At 54.0% G+C, this 19305-nt stretch overlaps 3 protein-coding genes and 1 long non-coding RNA gene across 13 annotated transcripts; 1 reads left to right on the top strand and 3 right to left on the bottom strand.

The window, feature by feature from the left end:
- Window positions 1-505: 505 nt before the first annotated feature.
- ASB8 (ankyrin repeat and SOCS box containing 8) lies at window positions 506-3036 on the bottom strand. Of its 2 annotated transcripts, XM_074530898.1 has the most exons (4): window positions 2638-3036; window positions 2513-2517; window positions 2026-2162; window positions 506-1439 (listed from the first exon to the last, which is right to left on the bottom strand). In XM_074530898.1, exons 1-4 carry the CDS (start codon window positions 2784-2786, stop codon window positions 807-809), a joined length of 924 nt encoding a protein of 307 aa, XP_074386999.1. In that variant the 5' UTR covers window positions 2787-3036; the 3' UTR covers window positions 506-806. The 2 variants fall into 2 exon arrangements, with proteins under 2 accessions (XP_074386999.1, XP_074386998.1); XM_074530897.1 differs by lacking the exon at window positions 2513-2517 and having other exon boundaries at window positions 2026-2130; window positions 2648-2764.
- Window positions 3037-3177: 141 nt separating this feature from the next.
- RNF212B (ring finger protein 212B) lies at window positions 3178-9543 on the bottom strand. Of its 9 annotated transcripts, none has more exons than XM_074530894.1 (12): window positions 8871-8916; window positions 6158-6306; window positions 5721-5773; window positions 5546-5620; window positions 5338-5453; window positions 4991-5039; window positions 4817-4880; window positions 4669-4743; window positions 4527-4578; window positions 4414-4453; window positions 4072-4103; window positions 3194-3591 (listed from the first exon to the last, which is right to left on the bottom strand). In XM_074530894.1, the coding sequence occupies exons 2-12, from the start codon at window positions 6218-6220 to the stop codon at window positions 3512-3514; spliced, it is 699 nt and encodes a 232-aa protein (XP_074386995.1). In that variant the 5' UTR covers window positions 6221-6306; window positions 8871-8916; the 3' UTR covers window positions 3194-3511. The 9 variants fall into 9 exon arrangements, 7 of the variants coding, with proteins under 7 accessions (XP_074386990.1, XP_074386992.1, XP_074386993.1 ...); XM_074530893.1 differs by lacking the exon at window positions 8871-8916 and adding an exon at window positions 8664-8798 and having other exon boundaries at window positions 3196-3591; XM_074530896.1 differs by having other exon boundaries at window positions 3404-3591; window positions 4669-4711; window positions 8871-8922.
- LOC102072102 (uncharacterized) lies at window positions 8861-12685 on the top strand. The gene is made up of 4 exons (XM_074530899.1): window positions 8861-9001; window positions 10242-10303; window positions 10825-10908; window positions 11826-12685. The coding sequence occupies exons 3-4, from the start codon at window positions 10833-10835 to the stop codon at window positions 12539-12541; spliced, it is 792 nt and encodes a 263-aa protein (XP_074387000.1). The 5' UTR covers window positions 8861-9001; window positions 10242-10303; window positions 10825-10832; the 3' UTR covers window positions 12542-12685.
- A 1929-nt stretch (window positions 12686-14614) lies between these two features.
- On the bottom strand, window positions 14615-18725 carry LOC113460636 (uncharacterized). Its single transcript, XR_012577562.1, has 2 exons — window positions 18118-18725; window positions 14615-16797 (listed from the first exon to the last, which is right to left on the bottom strand). It is a non-coding gene; the product is annotated as an uncharacterized LOC113460636 (long non-coding RNA).
- Window positions 18726-19305: the final 580 nt, after the last annotated feature.

The raw sequence follows: 19305 nt of genomic DNA, 5'->3' as shown, positions 1-19305 counted from the left end.
AGAGGGATAAAACAGGTAAAATTTGTGCCCCAAGTTCATCCCAGAAAACAACAATGACAGTTTTTAGCCACTTGGTTTCACCTTGGAGATCTGCTCTTCCATTGGATTCTGGAATATCTGATCCCAAACCCCCCCCTAAACCAACATCAAAGGGTGAATTCCTAGAGGGAAACCTCAGGAACCTTGAAGAGGTGGGAGGGAAGCCCTCAGCTTCATGTGCAGCTCTCTGGAAAAGATTTCTTTCACCTACAAGAATTCCAGCCCTGCAAAATTTTGGTTTTCGAGGTGGTTTCACTCTTGATGCAGCATAAAAGTACAGGCAGAACTTCACTCTCCATGCTGGAGAAACACCTGGATCTTTGATTTTCAGCCAACCCATCCCACAGGATTACTCTGCATCCCAACCTACAATTTCTTGCCTTGGGTCCTTCCTCAAAGGAGACTTTTCCTTTAAAACCTTCCTTTTGCAAGGAAAAAAAAACAAAAAAAAGAGGGGAAAACCAGATTATTCCAACAGCTGGGATATAATTTGCCATCAGAGGGATATTGTTCATTGCAGGAGAGTGAAACGGGGGGACAGGAAGAGAAGCAGAGGGAACAGAAAGGAGGAAATGAAGGGAGCGTGACAGAACAGGGGGAGAAAGAGACGGGACAAAATGGAAGGGCCAAGGGGAGGAAAGGAAGGCAGCGTGAGGGGCCAGCAGGGTACTGGGTGGCTGAGGGGAACAAAAACTACGGAGAAGAACCTGGGAAGTGACAAAGTGAGCGGAGATCCTCCAGGGAGGGGAAGGGCAGCTGTCCCTGGCTCAGGTGAGCAGCAGCAGGTACTCTTTGAGGCAGGCAGGCAGCGGCAGCTGCTGCACGGCCTGGGGCAGGAAGCGCAGGCCGAGCGAGCGGCGCACGGCGTAGCGCGACAGCGCCTGCAGCGTGCCCGGCGCCGAGCACAGCAGCGTCAGCCGCTGGCACAGCTGCGGGTCACGGGCCACCTCCCAGGGCAGGCTCCCGTTCTTGCGCAGCTCGAAGTGTCCCGTGGCTCTATGCAGCAAATCCAGGCAGGAATCCTCCCGCTCCGTGCCCAGGCCCCGCACCAGCAGCGCCACTAGGCGCGAGATGGGGCTCTGGCCCTTCAGGTTGACCACGCGCACCTCGGCGCCGAAGTCCAGCAGGACGCTGACGCTCTCCAGGTTGCCCTTCATGGCCGCCCAGCTCAGGGGGGTGTCGTTGTTGTAGTCCAGGGCGTTGACCAGGGCGCCGTTGGCCAGTAGGGCCCGCACGCACTCGGCGTTGTTCTTGAAGGCCGCCCAGTGCAGGGGCGTGTCCTTGTTGCCGTCCAGGGCGTTGGGGTTGGCTCCGTACTCCAATAAAATCTCCACGCAGGTTTCATCTTTTTCTGCTGCGTAGTGAAGGGCTGTCCGGTTGTAGCCATCCAGGGCGTTCACCTGGGGGAGAAAAAAAAAAGGTTTGGGAGTCAGGGAGTGGCTCCAGCTGGATCCCGCAGCAAGGGAAGAGCTAAAGGTCCCAAATCCCAAATGTAGGGAAAAATAAGGAAGGGTTTTAGCCAAGTAGCCAGGGGAAAGTGGGGTAAAAAATCTAGCAAATGTAGGGTTTAATTCTTCCTTCCCAGCCTCCTGAAATCTCAGTGCAAAAATTTAGGTTTCAATCCTTCCTCCTCTCCTGAAAATCTCAGCCCAAGAATTCCTTCCCTGTTGGGACAGTGAACCTTCCCCTGGTGCCGCTTTGTGAGGAGATACAAGCCCATGGAATATCCTGTGGTGGAAAAGACCTACAAAGATCTCCAAATCCAAGCCCTGGCCCTGCACAGGACACGCAAAAATCCCCCCCTATGCTGGGAGCATTGTCCAAACCCCAGTTTCCGGAGCTTGCGACAATCTGGGGGAAGAACGTTTTCCCAAAATCCAACTTAAACACATCAGCTCCAACATCAGGTCTTAATCAGCTCTTCCTGACTTCCCTGCGCCTTATCTCGGAATTTTCCACCTGTTTTCGGTTTTTCCAAAGCTTTACCTCAGCTCCTTTTTGCAGCAGCAGCTCCACACAGTCGGCATCAGCCACCATGCAGGCACAGTGCAGGGGTTTGAGGGTGCCGTGCAGGCAGTTCACATCGGCGCCCTGGGGAGCACAGGAACACCCCCGGTAAGGAACTCCCCATTTCCATCCCTTCAGAAAGCGTTAATTCACACAAACCCCGAGGGTTTGTAGGAACCGCCTCGGTGTCAGCAAAACCCACCCTTTCCCTGCCCTTCCCATCCCTTCAAGAAAGGCTTAATTAGGAGAAATCCCGGGAGTTTGTTCGCAAAAACACTCCCGGTCTTAATTCCAGCTCCCGCTTGTGTTTCACTAATTCACTGTCACCAAACGGTGCCTGGAGACCCCCAGACACAACGCCAGCCCCGGGGGTTCGGAGGGTGGAAGGAAAAGCCTGAAGTCTCTAAACCAACCGGAGATGCCCTGATCTTCCCCTCCCGGGAAAACCCCTCCAAGGGATCCCCACGGAAGCTCCGCAGGGAGCGGGACAGCCGGCGACAGCTCGGCAGTGCCCGTCAGAGGCACCCGGAGTCCGGAGGGGGACTCAAGCAGGCCGGCCCGACCGCGGAAGGGCTGGGATGTCCCGGCCACAGGGCCTCACCCGGCCGATGAGATCCTCCACGTTGTCCCGAGGGAAGGAGCGGATGGCGGCGATGGTGCGGATAAGGCGCTCGGACAGCGAGTACTTGCTCTGAATGCTCTGCATGATGTACCACATGGCGCGGGCGGCGCCGCGGCATCCCCGGCCGGCCCCGCCGAGCCCCGCGCCGGACCCGGGGCGGGGAGGGAGCGGCCCGGGCCGGGCCGAGCCGCAGGAGAGTCCGGAGGTGGAGCGGCGGCTGTTCCGGAGGAATGCGGAGTGGCCTCGGAGCGGTCGCGGGGCGGTTCCGGGCGTCGCGGGGCGGTTCCGGGGTCCCGAGCCGCTCCCGGACCAGCAGCGGCGGCTGGCCAAGCTGGACGCGGAAATACCGCTAACCAGAAGTGACGTCACACCAAGTGCCCTGCCCGACCGCCTCGCCACAAATCCGGCTCCGGCTCCCGAGCTGGTCCCGCCCCCTCCATGCCTGTCCTCCAATCCCCAGCACCGGTCGCTCTTAAGCCACGCCTCCCACCGGATTTTCACCAATCCGCGCTTTCCTAAGATCCCCTCCTCCATAGACCCCCTTAATTTTCCCCCAATTTTCCCCATTTTGTCTCCATATCCCGCTTTCCCCTTAGGCCACGGCCACACCGAGCTACCAACCAAAAGGAACGCAGCAACACAACCTCGATACGCCCGGGGGGCGGGGCCTCGCCGTAGAGAGGCCACGCCCCCTACCCCGGCCCCACAAACGGACCCAAAACGGCACCAAAATTGGATTTTTTTTTTTTTTTTATTCCTTTTTAACAACTTCTGCCCCCAGCTATCTCCAGGTATAACATCCAGGGAAGCCCCGGAGCTCCTGTTCAGGAGCCTCGGATCCCGTCAGAGATCTCTGTCCTTTATGGCCGTCGGTTGAGATCCCACTGGGAGCGCCCGCCCCTCGCCAGCCGCAGAGCAGAGCCCTAAATAAAGAAGATTAAATTCCTGGCTACCGAATATCGGGGTGGCTATCGCAATTTGGGGGGTGGCTACTGAATTCTGGGCGGGCTTGGTTACAGAATTTGGGGGGGTTGGCCTCTGAATTTGGGGAATAGCTACTGCATTTGGAGGTTTTATCTTGATTTCGGAGGAAAAGCGGTGGGATAAGGGAGGGGCAAGGAGGAGGGGGTGGAGCTGGGGTCCTCCCAGTGCTCCCAAGTATCACCAAGCCCCCCTACCAGTAATCCAAACACCCCCTCCCAGATCTCCCAGGAATCCAAATTCTCTCCCAGTAACCAATCTCCCAGCCCCTCCCAGAGCCCCCAGGTCCCTCCTGGGGCTTCCTATATCCCCTCCCAGTCCCTCCCAGTTTATCCCAGTCCCCACAGATTCCCCTCTCCACATCTCCCGGTTTATTCCAAGGCCCCCAATCCCCTCCCAGTTCCTCCTAGTGCCCCCAGTACCTGTACCTCGCTTGTCCCAGCCAACGGGGGCCCTGAGGGGGGGAAAGGGGAGTTAGGGTTTTTTTTAAGGTCACCCCACAGATCAGGGTCAGGGGTTTCTCTGGGAGGGCTTGGGGTCCTGCAGGGGGTTTGGGGAGCTCTGGGCTCCTTCCGTGGTGGTTTGGGGTCCCTGTGGGGAGAGATCAGGGGTTTGGGGTCACACCATGGGGGTATGAGGCCCTATATGAGCTTTTACGGTCCCTCCTCCCTAAAAAGGGAGGAAAGGGGATGGTGCTTGGAGCTGAAGGGTGGGGCTTGGGACATTACTTTGGGGTAAATCCTGTAGGATTTGGGGTCACTCACCTACACTGGAGGTCCCTGAATTTCTGTAGGCTACGCCAGCCTGTTTGGGGAGAGCAAACCATTATGGGAAGCCCCCTATTTTGAGGTGGCCCCCATTTGGGGTGAGGTCTCACCTGCCATCCTGGGGTGCTGTGGGACTGGGGGGGCTCCAGTGGGGCCAAGCGGCTGCAAAAGAGAGGAGGGAAGTTTGGGGGACCTCCCCCCTGTGAAACTGAGGGACCCCCATCCCAAGTTAGGATGCCCCACACCCCTTACCTGACCACTTGACTGCTGAGCTGCCGGCGGGGCTGGGGGGTGACTGGAAAGGAGACAGAAAGTTTGGGAGAATCCCTATGGGCAAGGAGGGGATGAGGAGCTGTTTTACGGTGTGGAAGACTCCCCTACAAATTTGGGGGGCACTTACCTGAATGTGTGGGGGAGGGACGGGGGGTGCTGCTGTGGCTTCTCCAGTGCCAGCCTGGGGAGAGCTGTGTGGGGAGATTTGGGGGGGACAGTTTTGGGGGTGAAAGAAGGAGCAAGAGGGCTTTGGGGGGCAGTTTGGGGGCCAGGGAAGGGGAAGGGGGGCTTTAGGGGCCACCTGCATGCGGCGCAGCTCCTCATTCTCCCGGCGAAGTGACTCCAGCTCCCTGGGAAGGGGGAAGATTTAATGGAGGGTGGGTTTTCCCCCACATTTGGGGTGGGGGTCCCTCCATAGTGCAGCTGAGGGGGGCAGAGCAAGGGGGTGGGAACTCGCCAAGATGGCAGTGAATGGCAGAACATGCTGTCACCAATGTGGCAGCCAAGGGGGGATAAGACCCTCCCAAAAAAGGGGCCAGAAGGCTGAGGACTGTCATTAAGGTGTTGACCAAGGAGTGCTGCCTCACCCACATGCCCAGAGGAGCCCAAGATGGAGGTGTGAACCCCCTTCCACAGCGAGCCCCTCACCTCCTCCTCTCCCCCAGCTCCTCTCTGGCCTTGTCCAGCTCTGCCTGCACTCGCCGAGTTCTGTCCCGGTGCAAGTCCACCAGAAGTTGTGCCTGTGCCGTCTGGAACCGCCACACCTGGGGGATGTGGGTCACTCCCTTGTACCCCCCAGCGTGTGGGGTGGGGACAGTGGTGGAACTTCATCCTCCATCACCCGTGTCCTCCTTACCTGCGTGATGTGGGCAAGGTGCTTGAGGGCGAGGGCCACTGGGTTCTTGAAGAAAACCTTCTCCTCTGGGCGCATCTGTTGGGCATGGGGGTGTCAAAAGGATGGGAAGAAAGTTGGGAACGGGAAGGGAAAAGGGTAGGAAGGGGATGTGGGGAACAACATGGAGGACACTGGCCTGATCAGATATGGGCAGGTAGCGGCAGGCGGTGTCACAGACTGGGCAGGGACCTGTGGGAAGGGGAGAAAAAAGTGAGAAAAGTGAGAGAAAAATATGTAGAAAAGCCCCAAAAATTGTGTTCCTTGAGGGAAATGGACCATTTCCCTTCATTTTAGGGTTTTAAATTGAGGCAGGATCCTCCATTTCCACCATGCTAAGGGTGCAAATTGAGGGGAAATTCTTCTTTTCCCATAATTTCAAAGACAGAAATTGAGGGGAAACCCTCTTTCCCCGATATTTTAGGAGTTTAAATTGAGGGCAGAGCCCTCACTTATTTATTTCCTTGAGTTGAGGTGACCCTTCCTTTCCCTCCCATTTTAAGGGGCTAAATTGAAGGAAACTCCCCCTTTCTCAGCATTTAAAGGGCTTAAACTGGGGGTTTCCCTCAATTTTACCTGAGCCCCCACAGCCCTCGCACAGGATGTGGCCGCAGTTGGTGATGGCGAAGCGGGCGCCATCCTGGCGGAAGCAGCGACAGCAGTGGAACCAGTCCATGGTGGTGCTGGAGCGAGGACCTGCCTGTGCTGCCTCCACACAGGAGAGCCTGGGAGGGAATGAGGGGGAAAGGTGAAGGGAAAAGAGTGGGAAAAGGTGAGAGGAAAAAGAGATGGAAATGTGAGGGGGAAAGGGTCAGAAATGTGAGGGAAGAAGGGCTGGAAGCGTGAGGCCAAAAAGGGCGGGAAACGTGAGGGGGAAAGGGTCAGAAATGTGAGGGAAGAAGGGCTGGAAGCGTGAGGCCAAAAAGGGCGGGAAACGTGAGGGGGAAAGGGTCAGAAATGTGAGCGAAGAAAGGCTGGAAGTGTGAGGCGAAAAAGGGTGGGAAACGTGAGGGGGAAAGGGTCAGAAATGTGAGGGGAAAAGGGTTGGAAACATGAGGGGAAAAAACAGCAGGAAAGGTGAGAGGAAGAAGGGTGGGAAAAGGGAGGAAAAAAAAAGTGTGAGAAACATGAGAGAAAAAAGGGTGGGAAATGTGAGGGGGAAAAGGGCAGAAATGTGAGGGAAGAAGGGCTGGAAGCGTGAGGCCAAAAAGGGCGGGAAACGTGAGGGGGAAAGGGTCAGAAATGTGAGGGAAGAAGGGCTGGAAGCGTGAGGCCAAAAAGGGCGGGAAACGTGAGGGGGAAAGGGTCAGAAATGTGAGCGAAGAAAGGCTGGAAGTGTGAGGCCAAAAAGGGCGGGAAATGTGAGGGCGAAAGGGTCAGAAATGTGAGGGAAGAAGGGCTGGAAGCATGAGGCGAAAAAGGGCGGGAAACGTGAGGGGGAAAGGGTCAGAAATGTGAGGGAAGAAGGGCTGGAAGCATGAGGCGAAAAAAGGTGGGAAACGTGAGGGGGAAAGGGTCAGAAATGTGAGGGGAAAAGGGTTGGAAACATGAGGGGAAAAAACAGCAGGAAAGGTGAGAGGAAGAAGGGTGGGAAAAGGGAGGAAAAAAAAAGTGTGAGAAACATGAGAGAAAAAAGGGTGGGAAATGTGAGGGGGAAAAGGGCAGAAAAGGTGATGAGGGAAACGGTGGGGGAAAAGAAGAGAAAAAGAGCAAGAAAGGGGAGAGATGAAAAAAGTGGGAAATGTGAGGGGGGAAAGCGCCACCTGGATGGGGACAGGGAAACCAGGATTGGGACATGAGGATGGGGACAGCAACACCTGGACCTATGGGGGCAGATGGGGATAAGGACACCAAGATGGAGACACAAGGATGGAAACAGGGACACCAGGGCAAGCCTGTGGAGACATTGGGAGTGGCATGGGGACACATGAATGGGGGTGTCAGGATGGGGACACTGTGATGGGGATGGGGACCCCACGGTGGGGACAGGGATTCCAGAACCCTGGGGATGGGGTCCCCAGGATGGGAATCCTGGGATTTGGGCACATGGATCTGTTGATGACATCAATTAAATGTCTCTGAGCAGACTTGTTCCACTATATGGATTTGGGGACACCAGCCAGGGGTGATGACATTGTCCAACTGTGAGATTTTGGGGTCACCCCCAGTGATCCCAGTATGGCCATGCAGAGCTTTTCCCATCCTTCAGGAACCAGTGCCTGGGGTGAGGGAAGGAGATGGAGACCCCATACTCTCACTCCAGCACCCCTAAACCCTTTGGGGGGCTTTGGGGGCATGGGATGCAGGGGGAGCACCCCAAAACCCTGATCTTACTATTCCATGCTCCCAGAATCACAAAATTCTGCTAAATCTTTGGCTGTGTTGCATAATCCCAACAATTAATTGGGAGGCAACAAAAGCACCCCCAGAATATTGGGGGAGGAGCTCAGAGTTTGGAGGGCACAGGAGTCACCCCAGAACCGCAATCCTATCATGACCTGATCCCAAAATCCCTCCATGCCACTGTTGAACCCTCTGGCCTCGCTGTGCGATTCCAACCAGTTTTAATTATAGGGATGGCGGGGGCGGGCAGCAGAAATGCATCCCCAGGCCCTCGTGAGGGAGAATCTGGGGGGCATAGGGGCCACCCCAAAACCCCGATCCCCCCGAATCCCTCTATCTCGGGATCCCGTGATCCGTCATTGTGTAATTCCAACCAATTTCTAATTCCCGGGGGTCGGAGGGAGAGGGGCAGGAAACGCCCCGATAAAACCCTCTGAGGGATCATTCAGGGATTTGGGGGGGCGCAGGGGACGCCCCGAAGCCCCCATCCCGCCGTTCCCGGAATCCCTGCATGCCGCTGCCGAGCCCTCCGCCCTCGTTGCGTAATTCCAACCATTTTTAATTCCCGGGGGGGCAGGAAACGCGTCGCTGCCGTTACACAAAGCAGGAAGGGGGGAGGGAGAAGTCTGGGGGGGCTCTCTGTCCTTATTCCCCTTAAACCCACCCCGCCTCCCCCCCTTCCTCCCCGAGATCCATCTCTCGCTTGGAAAACACCCCCTTTATAACAAAATAACCAAACCTCAACAATTCGGGCAATTCGCACAATTCCCCCACTCAATACCGGGCGGTTCGGTGGTGTCCCTGCTGCGACCCGCCCTTTTTTTTTCCCCTAGGGGTTCCCCCCGCCCAAATTCCCTTTTTCCAAGGTTTCCCCCCCACTTTTCCCAGCGTTTTTTCCCCGCTTTTTTCCCAGCGGCGCATCCGGCGGGGAATGGGATGACGGGACCTTCCTGTTCCCGGCCCGCGCTCGCCTCACGCCCGGGGGACGCCCCCGCCACGACCCCCCCTCCCCCCCGGAGCCACCCCTGGAACCCTCCGGAACGCCCCCGGCCCCTCCCGCGCCGCGGAGCCGCCGAGGTGAGTCGGGGGGCGCGGGGGGAGGGAAACGAGCCCGTTTTTTTGGGGGAAAAGGGGACGGGAAAAAGCGGAGACACCCCCTCCAGAAAATTTGGGAGATCCCCTTCCCCCCAATTTGGGATACCCCGATATTAGATTTGAGATGGGGGAGGCGATGGCGGAGGGGCGCCGTTGGGGGGGCTGGAAATGAGGGAAAAAGGAGAGTGAGAACCCTCCCACAAAAAACCTGGGAGGACATCCCCCCCCCACCCCCCCTCCACCAACTGGATATACCCCCGGGCATGGATTTGGGATGGGGAGGCGACGGCGGAGGCATGGCAAAAGATTTGGGGCGGGGGGGATGTGGATGAACGGCGGATTTTGGGGTTGGAAAGGAGAGAGAATAGAGCGGGGACTCCCCCAAAAAAATGTGGGAGATCCACCCCGTCCAGCTGGGGATATCCAGGGGATAGAGCGGAACGATGGATTGGAGCCGGGGGGGTGGGGCAGTGGAAATGAGGCGCCTTCTGTAGGGTTGGAAAAGACGGAAAAAGGAGAGCGGGGAACACTCCCCCCCCCCCCCCCCCCCAATTCAGGAGATCCCTCTCCGATTTGGCATACACCCGGTCTTGGATTTGGGAAGGGGAAGGCGGTGTTAGGGGGGCGACAATGGAAGGGGGAGGGGGGTGTGTGCCGTTTTTAGATTCGGAAAAGAGGGAAAAAGGAGAGTAGGGACCTCCCACAAAAATTTGGGAGATCCCTCCTGCAGTTGTGGATAACCGCCGTCTTGGATTTGGGACGGGAGGGCAGATGGATTTGGGACTGGGAGGAGGGATCAGGCTCTGGTTTGCGGGGGGCAGAAAGGGGGCAATGACAGTGGGGACCCCCTCAAAAAAATTTGGGAGTCTCCCCCCAAAAATTTGGGTTACCTCCATTTTGGATTTGAAGGGGGGCACTGTGGATGAAGCGTTTTGGAAGGGGGGGAAAGAGAGTGGGCATCCCTCAAAAAAAACCTGTGAATCCCCCCCAGTATTCGATTTGGGGTGGGAGGTGAGTTTTGGGGAAGGCTCCTGGGGCTCTGTTGTTCTTTTGTGCCCCCTTCGAAAAATTAAAGTGGGGGGGGAGCAAACTTGGGGGAACTGGGAGTAATTTGGGAGCACCCTGGGTGATTTGGGGGGTCCTGGGTGATTTTGAGGGGCACTGGGTGACCCCCCTCTTTGTGACCCCCCCCATCTGCATCCCTCCATCCCCCTCACCTCAGATTTTAGGGGCTGAGTCCGGAGCAGCTGCAAGACCCCCCTGCCCGAGACCCTCAGAGAGCAGGTGGGAGGGGAATTGGGGAGTACAGGGTGATTTGGGGAGACACAGAGGGATTTGGGGTCACACAGAAGGATTTGGGGGGACACAAATGGATTTTATGGGGGGAAACAAGGATATTTGGGGGTGCACAGAGGGATCTGGGATCACATGGAGGAGTTTGAGATTACACTGAGGGATTTGTGGGGACATGAAGAGATTTAGGGTGACACAGAGATTTTGGAGGGAATAGATGGATGGGGGGGCAGAGAGGTTTTTGGGGGGATGAGGGGTACGAGGCGATTTCGGATCTCCCTGAAGGTTTGGACAGGTAACCCAGAAGGATTTTGGTGGGGTACATGGAGATTGAGGGGGCAAAAAAGGATTTGGGGTCACACTGAGAAATTTGGGGGGCACAGCAGAAACCAAGATGCAAACAATCCTTTGGAATTGTTTTGGAATTGTGGGGGGAGGCGGTTGTAGTTTTCTGCTGCTCAGGGGGGTCCTGGGGCGTTTTGGGGTGCTCAGGGCCCCCCTTGACTCTGCAGGAGGCCCTATGGAGCAGGACGAGCCGGACGTGGTGGAGCTGCAGGACTCAGACGAGGGGGACGTGGTCCGGAGGGTCTTCATTGGTGAGGGGGGGACCCCAAAAGTGGATGGGGGGAATGAGGGGCTCCAGATAACCTAGAAAAGCAGTACAGAAAATTTTGGGGGGATCCGAATACTTTTGGGGGGGCTGTAGGAAAATTTGGGGGGCCCCAGGCACCCCAAGAAGGGGGTGCAGGCAATTTGAGGGGCTCTAAGCAAATTTGGGGGGGCTCCAGATGCACCTAGAAGAGGGTAGAGGCATTGGGGATGGGGTTCAAGGCACTTCTGGGGGTCTACAGACATCACTGGAGAGGGGTAGAGGCATTTGAAGGGGGCTTAAAACACTCTTGAAAGGGTTCCAGACCCCCCAAGAAGGGGTTATTGGGAATTTTGGGGGCCTTCAGGTACTTTTGGGGGGCTCCAGACACTCCAGGAGGGGGCATAGCCTCTTTTTGGGGCACAGTGAGCATTTGGGGAGGGGTTGCAGCCCCTTTCTGGGGTGCACTGGAGAGGGCTACAGTCCCTTTTTGTGCCCCCTTTTGGGTCACAACAAATATTTGGGTCAGGGGTCCAGCCAATTTTTGGGATCCAGTGAACATTTGGGGTGAATGTCTGGCCCTTTTTGGCACACAATGAGTATTTGGTCAGGGGTGCAGCCCTTTTTTTGTTAAAATGAACATTTGGGTCAGGGACCCAACCCCTTTCTGGGGCTCAGTAAATATTTGAGGAGAAGGCCCAGCCCCTTTTTGGGTCACAACAAACATTTTGAGGAGGCTCCAGGCACTCTTTTAGGGTGCAATGAGCATTCGGGGAGGGGGCCCAGCCCATTGTAGGAATACAGGAAACATTTTTGTTGGGGTCCCAGCCCATTTCAGGGTCACAGCAAACATTTGGTTTGGAGGTCCAAATGAGACCAGTGAAAGCCCTTCTGTGCTCTCACCCCCTCCCCATGTCCCCCCAGCCGATGATGGCATCGTGAGTGACGGTGAGGCCGAGGTGCTGCCACACGAGATCATCCGCACAGTGATCCCGCACAGCCCCCTGCGTGCCCCACCGCCCCGCGGGACCCCCGGCCCGGCCCCGGGGGGCTCCGAGGAGGGCGGGGGGCGGCGGGGCGGGGGCCGCCAGCGCCCCTTCATCTGCAACGAGTGCGGCAAGAGCTTCAGCCACTGGTCCAAGCTGCTGCGGCACCAGCGCACGCACACGGGCGAGCGGCCCAGCACCTGTGGCGAGTGCGGCAAGAGTTTCTCGCAGAACTCGCACCTGGTGCAGCACCGCCGCACCCACACCGGAGAGAAGCCGTACAGGTGCGGCCACTGCGGCAAGAGCTTCTCATGGAGCTCCAACCTCATCCAGCACCAGCGCATTCACACCGGGGAGCGCCCGTATGGCTGCGCCGAGTGCGGCAAGAGCTTCACGCAGAGCAAGAACCTCATCAAGCACCAGCGCACCCACGCCGGGTCCGGGGCAGCGCGGCCGCGGCGCTGTGCCCACCCCGCCGGTGCCCCGAGAGCTCTGAAGGTGCCTCGGCCGGGGGGCGAGGGCGAGGGGCCCGCAGGGGCCGAGGGCGGCTGCGGCCAGGAGCCGCTGATCTGCGTGGAGTGTGGGGAGAGCTTCGCCCGGAGCGCCGCGCTCAGGAGGCACCGCCGGGGGCACCGCCCGCTCTTCGTGCCCTGAGGGGACAATGCGGGGACAGTGCCCGCTCTTTGTGCCCTGAGGGAACATGGGGACACTGTGGAGGGGGCACAGGGACAGTGGGGCACTGTCCTTGCACTTCTGGGGGCACCACCCGCTCTTCGTGCCCTGAGGGAACATGGGGACACTGCGGAGGGGGCACAGGGACAGTGGGGCACTGTCCTTGCACTGCTGGGGGCACCGCCCACTCTTTGTGCCCTGAGGGGCACTGGGACGGTGGCACCGGGACATGGGGACACACGGATAGTTGGGACATCATCTGCTTTTCATGCCCTGAGGGGACACCGTAGTGGGGACACGGTGGTGGGGACTGTTGGATAATGCTCTGGCAGTGCCTGCTGTCGGAGACCTGTGGGGACACACAGACAGTGGGCCACCCTGGTGGGGGACACAGAGACTGTGCTACAGACAGGAGACATGGTGCCACCATGTGAGGAGACACAGGGAGTGTTCCATGGGCAGGACGTGGTGACAGAGCTGGGGTCACACGAGTTATGCCACAGGTAAGGGAATGTGACACCAAGCTGGGAGACTGTGGGGGGGGCACCTGGACTGGGACAAGGACAGGACACAGTGACTCCAAGGTGGAGGACACACAGACAGGACAGAGCTGATGTCCCCAAGCCTACCCCGCGCTCTGTGTCACCCTCGGTGCCTCTCGCTGTTCCATGTCGGTACCACATCCCAGAGCTGTAAATAGGGCAAAGGACACGGGGAAGGAGGTGGGGGGGGTAGGGGGGTGGGGAAGGTGACACCGGGACCCCCCTGTGGGGTGTGGAGAGGGCATGGACAGGGCTGGGCTGTGAATAAAGTTGTGTTTTGGGGGACCTGGGTGTTGGTTTTAGGGGGTGACCAAAATGGGGGGGGGGAAGTGGTGGGGGGAGAACCCTGGGAGAGAGAGTTGAAATCCCTGAGGGAGGGAGGGCAAAAAGCCCCCGGGAGGGAAGTTTGAGGGCCTCAGAGGTTTGGAGAGTCTCAGGTCAGTCTCTGCAAAGCCTAAGAGGACAGGAGAAGTGACAGAGCGAATTTGGGGGTCAAAAAAGGGGTCTCAAAACTTGGAAGGGATTGCAGGGAGGTCCCAAATTGGAAGGGTGTTGGGGGGACCCCAAAACCGAGAAGGGTGTTGGAGGGGCTGTTTCAGAAGGTGGCCGCCCACTCCGGGCATATATTTTTCTTTGATTTCTTTTGCTTTTTTGAGAATGACTTTTCTGTGGTCATCAATTTTCAACAATCTGATATATTAAACTTTCCACAAACACCCCCTTCTCTGGCCAATAAATAGTCTAAAGCCAACTTATTCTGATACCCTACAGTTTTTGGTTGGCTTAGCTGACTTGATATTAAGTCTAATGCCTGGGTGGCTCCATTTGCTATCATTTCTATAACTGCTTGGAGTCTTGTAATATGACTCAATAGATAATTTGGGGTCAATACAGAGTTAAATTGCTGTGCTGGTTTTACCTTTTTGTTTATTATTTGTTTTTTTACCAAATCTTGAACCCTATCTTCAAGATTAAATTTAAACCAAATCCATCTCTCTCCCTTTCGACATTCAATTCCAAATCTATTACCACTTTTTCCTAAGTTTCTTGTAATCCAATAATTTACTCCGTTTTGCCTACAGGTTCTTAATTTGGATGGGTTATAACAGTGACATAGGTGGGTGTAATAAAGGAGGAATTTTGGTTTCTTTCCATGTGATGCTTTCTGTAGCATTTGTGACTTGCTGGTATCCCTAAGGGGAAAAGACAACAAATGAGTGCCAAAACCAGGAATAACAGAGGTCCAGTATGGCTTATACTCCCACCTCCCATGCCTGTGAGGTTGCAACCCACAGCAGGTGTATTTGATCTTCTCGGTGGCGAAATACAGAGGCCAATCTGGTCTTGCTCTCTATTTCCTTGTCACTTTCTCTTAACTAATTTCCAGGCAAATTGGTTTTGACACTCTTAACTGTGGTCTCTTACTGTTCCTCAGGTATCTCTCATTCAACAGGCACTAATAATTCCCATCCACAAAGCTAAGTTATTACTTTACCACTTTTTGCAATAAGAGCATGAATTTTGTGAACTACAATACTAATTATTCTCACAATTCAAGCATTTACTTATGACCCAGCTAGCATGTCCAGTATTGGAATGAATCAAATAAAGTTTACTGATGGAAATGGTAATTCCCCTTTTCCCCTGTGCAATTCTCAGGCTAAGGTCAGAATACAAAAACAGTCTTGATCTTTTTGTCTGAAGTATTCCTCCCTGAAGGAGATGTTTTATTCAGGCAGTGCTTGAAACCAGTGATCTAAGCGTTATCTTATTTCTTAATTCAGTGTTATTCTTTGTACATTTCTTGGATCATTTGGCTTTTTCCAAACTATTACCACTCAGTCCTCATTGGAAAGTCAGTTTGGTATTGCCCGGTTTCAATGTGATAGTCCATTCCTCAGGTTTCTTCACAAGTCCTTTGATTCTGCTGGCATGAATTCACCCTCTTTCTGTGATTCTGATTGTTGCTTCGGCAGTACCTGGAAAGGACTTCTTAATAGCATAGTAATAAAAGAAAGATAATACTGCATTAACTTTTACCATTTGCTTTTCTTCCAGACTCTCTGGGTTTAGCTAAAAGCTTTTTCCACAGCAGCCCCTTGTTCTATCCAGCTGTGCTAATAGCTGCAGAGGCAAATCCTTCTTTTTGCGAGTTAGAGTTAGTTAAATAAGAAAACCTAGACCAATTTTAACATGAGAGCTATTACATCTATTGCTTTTTACTTTTTGGGCAGCATTTATTGTTTCAGCCTTACAAACCCATTCTTCAGGAAAAAACCCAACTGTTTAGGGCTAGGGTATTCTTAGGGTTTTTGAGGGAATTTTTAGGGTCTTATCAGGGCATTTTAAGGATTTTTGGGGTATTTTTAGAGCTCTTTTTGGACTATTTAGAGTATATTTAGGGATTTTAAAAGGTTCTTTGGGCATTTTTAGGGGTGTTTTAGGGGTTTTTTAAAAGTAGGGTATTTTCAGTGTATTCTAACAGTATTCTGAGGCTATTTTTAGGTTTTCATGGGGGTTTTAGGACATTTTGAAGATTAGGGGGTTTCCAGAGAATTTTTAGGTTTTTCTAGGATCTTTTCATGGCACAACACATGAAGGCTGAGGGGCAGCTTTAGGGGCACTGTGGGGGTTGAGGGAGGAACAGGGAGAGGGGACAGTGAGTGACACACAGAGATGCCGAGGGTGGCAGGGGCAGCTGTAGGATGACACAGAGAAGCTGGGGGATGAGGGGCAAAGGAGAGGGGTTAAGGGTGACACACAGGCTGAAGGCTGGGGGGCAGAGGGACGGGTTGAGGGGTAAAGGGAGAGGCCTTGAGGGCTGGACAGTCCAATGGAGATCAGGGGTACAGGATACAGCTGTACCACCCCTCACCCCAGCCCTAACCTCAGCCTAAGCAGCCCCCCTAAAAACAGCCTTTTTCCCCAACAGCAGCACAACACAGCAACCCTAACAGCGAGACCAGACAGCAACCCTCACACACCAGGACAATGACAGAACCCTCAGAGGACAACAGACCCACTGCAAAAAGGTAGGGGTGACCTCTGTGGGCTAGAGAGCAAGAGGCAGAGTTCAGAGACTGAGCATGTCATTTTGAGCTTTTTTTTCCCCAGGACTTTTAAAAGTATTTAGGAGATTTTGGAAGGGACTTTTCTGGGACTTTTCAGGGTATTGTTGGGGCTTTTTCAAAGCCATTCTGTGATTCCCTAGCATATTTTGAAGATTATGGTCAGGGTCAGAGGAAACACCCTCTGAAAAGGCAGAGTTTTAGGACTGCAGTGGAATGCTTTAGAAAGGGGTCAGCGGTGGCACAGCAGGTTGGGTCCCTCACTGCCAGTCTGAAGGTTGTAAGTTTTAGACCCAGCTAAGTTGTTGTGGTTAGGGTTAGATGCTCTCAGCTTTGGTCTGGGAGAACTTCTGCACAGAAAAACTCACCCCCTGAGTTTCCTGATGCCAGTCTGCAGGTGATGCTTGGCACTGCCAGGGCAGCCCGAGTTCTCGGTGGGGGCAGCTTTGCTCCTGGAGAAATCCTGTGCTGGCCCTCTTCCCTGTAAAACCAAACTCACCCCTGCTGCGTGTCGACGTCCATCCGCAGGAGGCACGTGGCACTCCGAGGGCAGCCAGAGTTCTGGGCATTGGCAGCTGCGGGCTGTGAGAAATTGTTCTCTGCAGTTTTGGAGGCCGAATCGCAGTTTCTGCCATGGGCACACAGAGAGGAAAGGCTGTTAATTTCCTTAGAAAGGAAAGTCTGGCACCCCATGGTTTAAGGGGCAGACAAAGGGCTGTGTAGGGGAAGGAGCTCCTCACAGGACCTTTCTTCACCTCAGCCCCCACTCCAAGGTCTAGCAGCCCCCCGTGTGACAAGCTGCTTTCAGAGGGTTACCCGGGCACACCTGCACAGGGAGCTGCTAGGCCAGAGGGACTAACAGGGGTATCCCAAGCGTCCCTCCAGGAACTATGGTCAGAGCATCCAGCACGGACTAGGGACCAGCCGGACCCACCTGGGCACTGAGCATCACTTTGAGAAAACGCCAAGGGAAGAGCCCTTTTGGCCAAGGGCAGGCCAGGCAGCAAGTGGGGTTCCAGGAGAGGGCTTTCAACTTTCCCCTTTTACTGGGTCAGTTCCTTTCCAAAGCCCCCAGACCCTCCAGAGCACTCCCAGAAAGGAGAGGGGTTGTTAGGAGAAAAAGGGTTTAGAAAAAAGGGAAAAAGCTTCCTTTTCCATTATTTTTTGTGTTCAAACTGGTAGGGACTCGGATTCCCCTGCAATTTTAATGGTCTCGGTTGAAAGAATCCTTGCCTTTTCCATGCTGTTAGGGGTGTTAATTGACAGGGAGTCCCCATTTTCTATTATTTGGCAGTTTAAAAAGAAGGGGAAAACCTTGACAATCTTTCTTATGGGTTTGAATTAAGGGTAGCCGCCCCCTTTTTGTCGTCCTGAGGCCTAAATTGAGGGATAAGGCCAGCTATCCCTCCATCTTAAGGGTTCGAACTGAGGGAAAAATCTCTCTTTTTTCATCACTGGAGAGATTTAAAGTGAGGAAAACCCCTCTTTTCCCAGTACTTAAGGAGAGCAAATTAAGGGGCAAAAACTATTTATGTGCCATTGTATTAGCTTGAGTAGAGGTAACTGCCCCGTTTCCTCTTTTTAAGGGGTTCACTGGAAGGAAGCTCTGCCTTTTTCAGTATTTTAAGGGTTTAAAACTACATTTCAGGGCACTTCTTTCTGTGCTGTAGGACCAAGTATCTCAGAGAAAGGTGAGCCTGGCATGCACTTAACCCTTACACTGCCCGGGAGGCTTTTATTTTTCTTATTTTTACTTTTAATGTAGAGAGCCTGAATTAGAGGTCCCAAGGAGAATTAGACCATTCATATCATTAGTATGCTTCTCCGCCCAGCTTAGTCACACCTGAAGTACTACTTAGTAGCCACTAAAGAAAAAATTATTTAAGTTAACAGCAAACTACCCAATTTATCTAGTTATGCTGCCTAAACAGAAAGTTTTATTTCTTACCAGTTTTCTGCCCTTTTGCTCCAAGCAGTTGTTGCAAAAAAGAAAGCGCTGTTATTTTTCTGAAGAGCTTTCTTCTATAACAAGCCCTTTACTCGCCTTGCGTTTGAGTCAGAGAGGCCAAACAGCTGCAGCTGCTCTGAGGGCTTTTATACTTGGTGGGATTTGCCCCCTCCCTTTTCCTGGGTGCCATGGGAACGAGAGGCGGGCACCATCAGGGGTATATTAACCCCAGCCTTGGCTGAGGGGCTTCATTCCCTCTCTGGGATGTGCTGGGGTAAGAGCTCTCCTCTCATTTCAGTGAAGAGGCTCTTTCAGCTCATCTCAGCTTGTTTCCAGCAGGTGTTTCTGGGCATCTAAAGCATAGAGGCTTTGAAGATTCTGTGAAGTAAACAGCATGGAATACAGGGAGTATTGAGATTCATGATTTTGGCTTTTGTGTTTAGGGGTGGTAAAGTGCATTTATAATTTCTGGTTTTGTTCTTGTTTAGTTTTGTATTTTTTTTAGGAGGAGTGCAGGGTCCAGAGATTCCCAGTTGTGTCAAGTACAACACTTTTTTCAGCAGATTCATCATGTCACAAGAGGGATCTGCCCAGTATCAAGGATGATGTTTGAGATTGCCCTACTGGTACGTAGTCACAGTTAGGTGGAACAGTTATAGAAATTTTACTGTTCAACTGTCTTCTGTGGGATTTTGGGTAGAAAACTTATCAGTCCAGATTGGGGACAAGTCTCAGCGGTCAGATAGCCACGCGTTGACCCTTGCTGTCATCTCACAGGTCGCTGAGGCTGCTGACTTCCCCAGGATCTGCCATTTATGTCAAGGAGCGGCAGCCAGAAGATGTGTTAAAGCACGTTCTTCAGCGTCTCAGGTAAGGGCCGGAGCGAGCGTGTAAGTGGCAAGAGTGTGTGAGAGCCTGTGGCTGTGTCTGTCTGTGTCTGCTCGTCTCTGCATGTGTGAGCACATGCTGACTGGATTTAACCTTGTGTATATGACTTTTGCTTTTCAGGTTTTGCAACTCATTGTTAAATTTAGAATAAAAAATCCCCAGCTGCCTTCCCCCCCAACCCTGGCTGCTTTTTTTTTTTCTTGGGCCTGGTCGGGTAAAAACCCAGTAAAAAAACCCAAGATAGGCAAGAAAAACCCAGGAAAAAACAGAAAAAACCACAAGATGGGCAACAAAAAACCC

Source organism: Zonotrichia albicollis, chromosome 33, assembly GCF_047830755.1.
Source record: "Zonotrichia albicollis isolate bZonAlb1 chromosome 33, bZonAlb1.hap1, whole genome shotgun sequence".
Classification (NCBI taxonomy): domain Eukaryota; kingdom Metazoa; phylum Chordata; class Aves; order Passeriformes; family Passerellidae; genus Zonotrichia; species Zonotrichia albicollis.
This window is presented reverse-complemented; position numbering and strand designations above follow the sequence as displayed.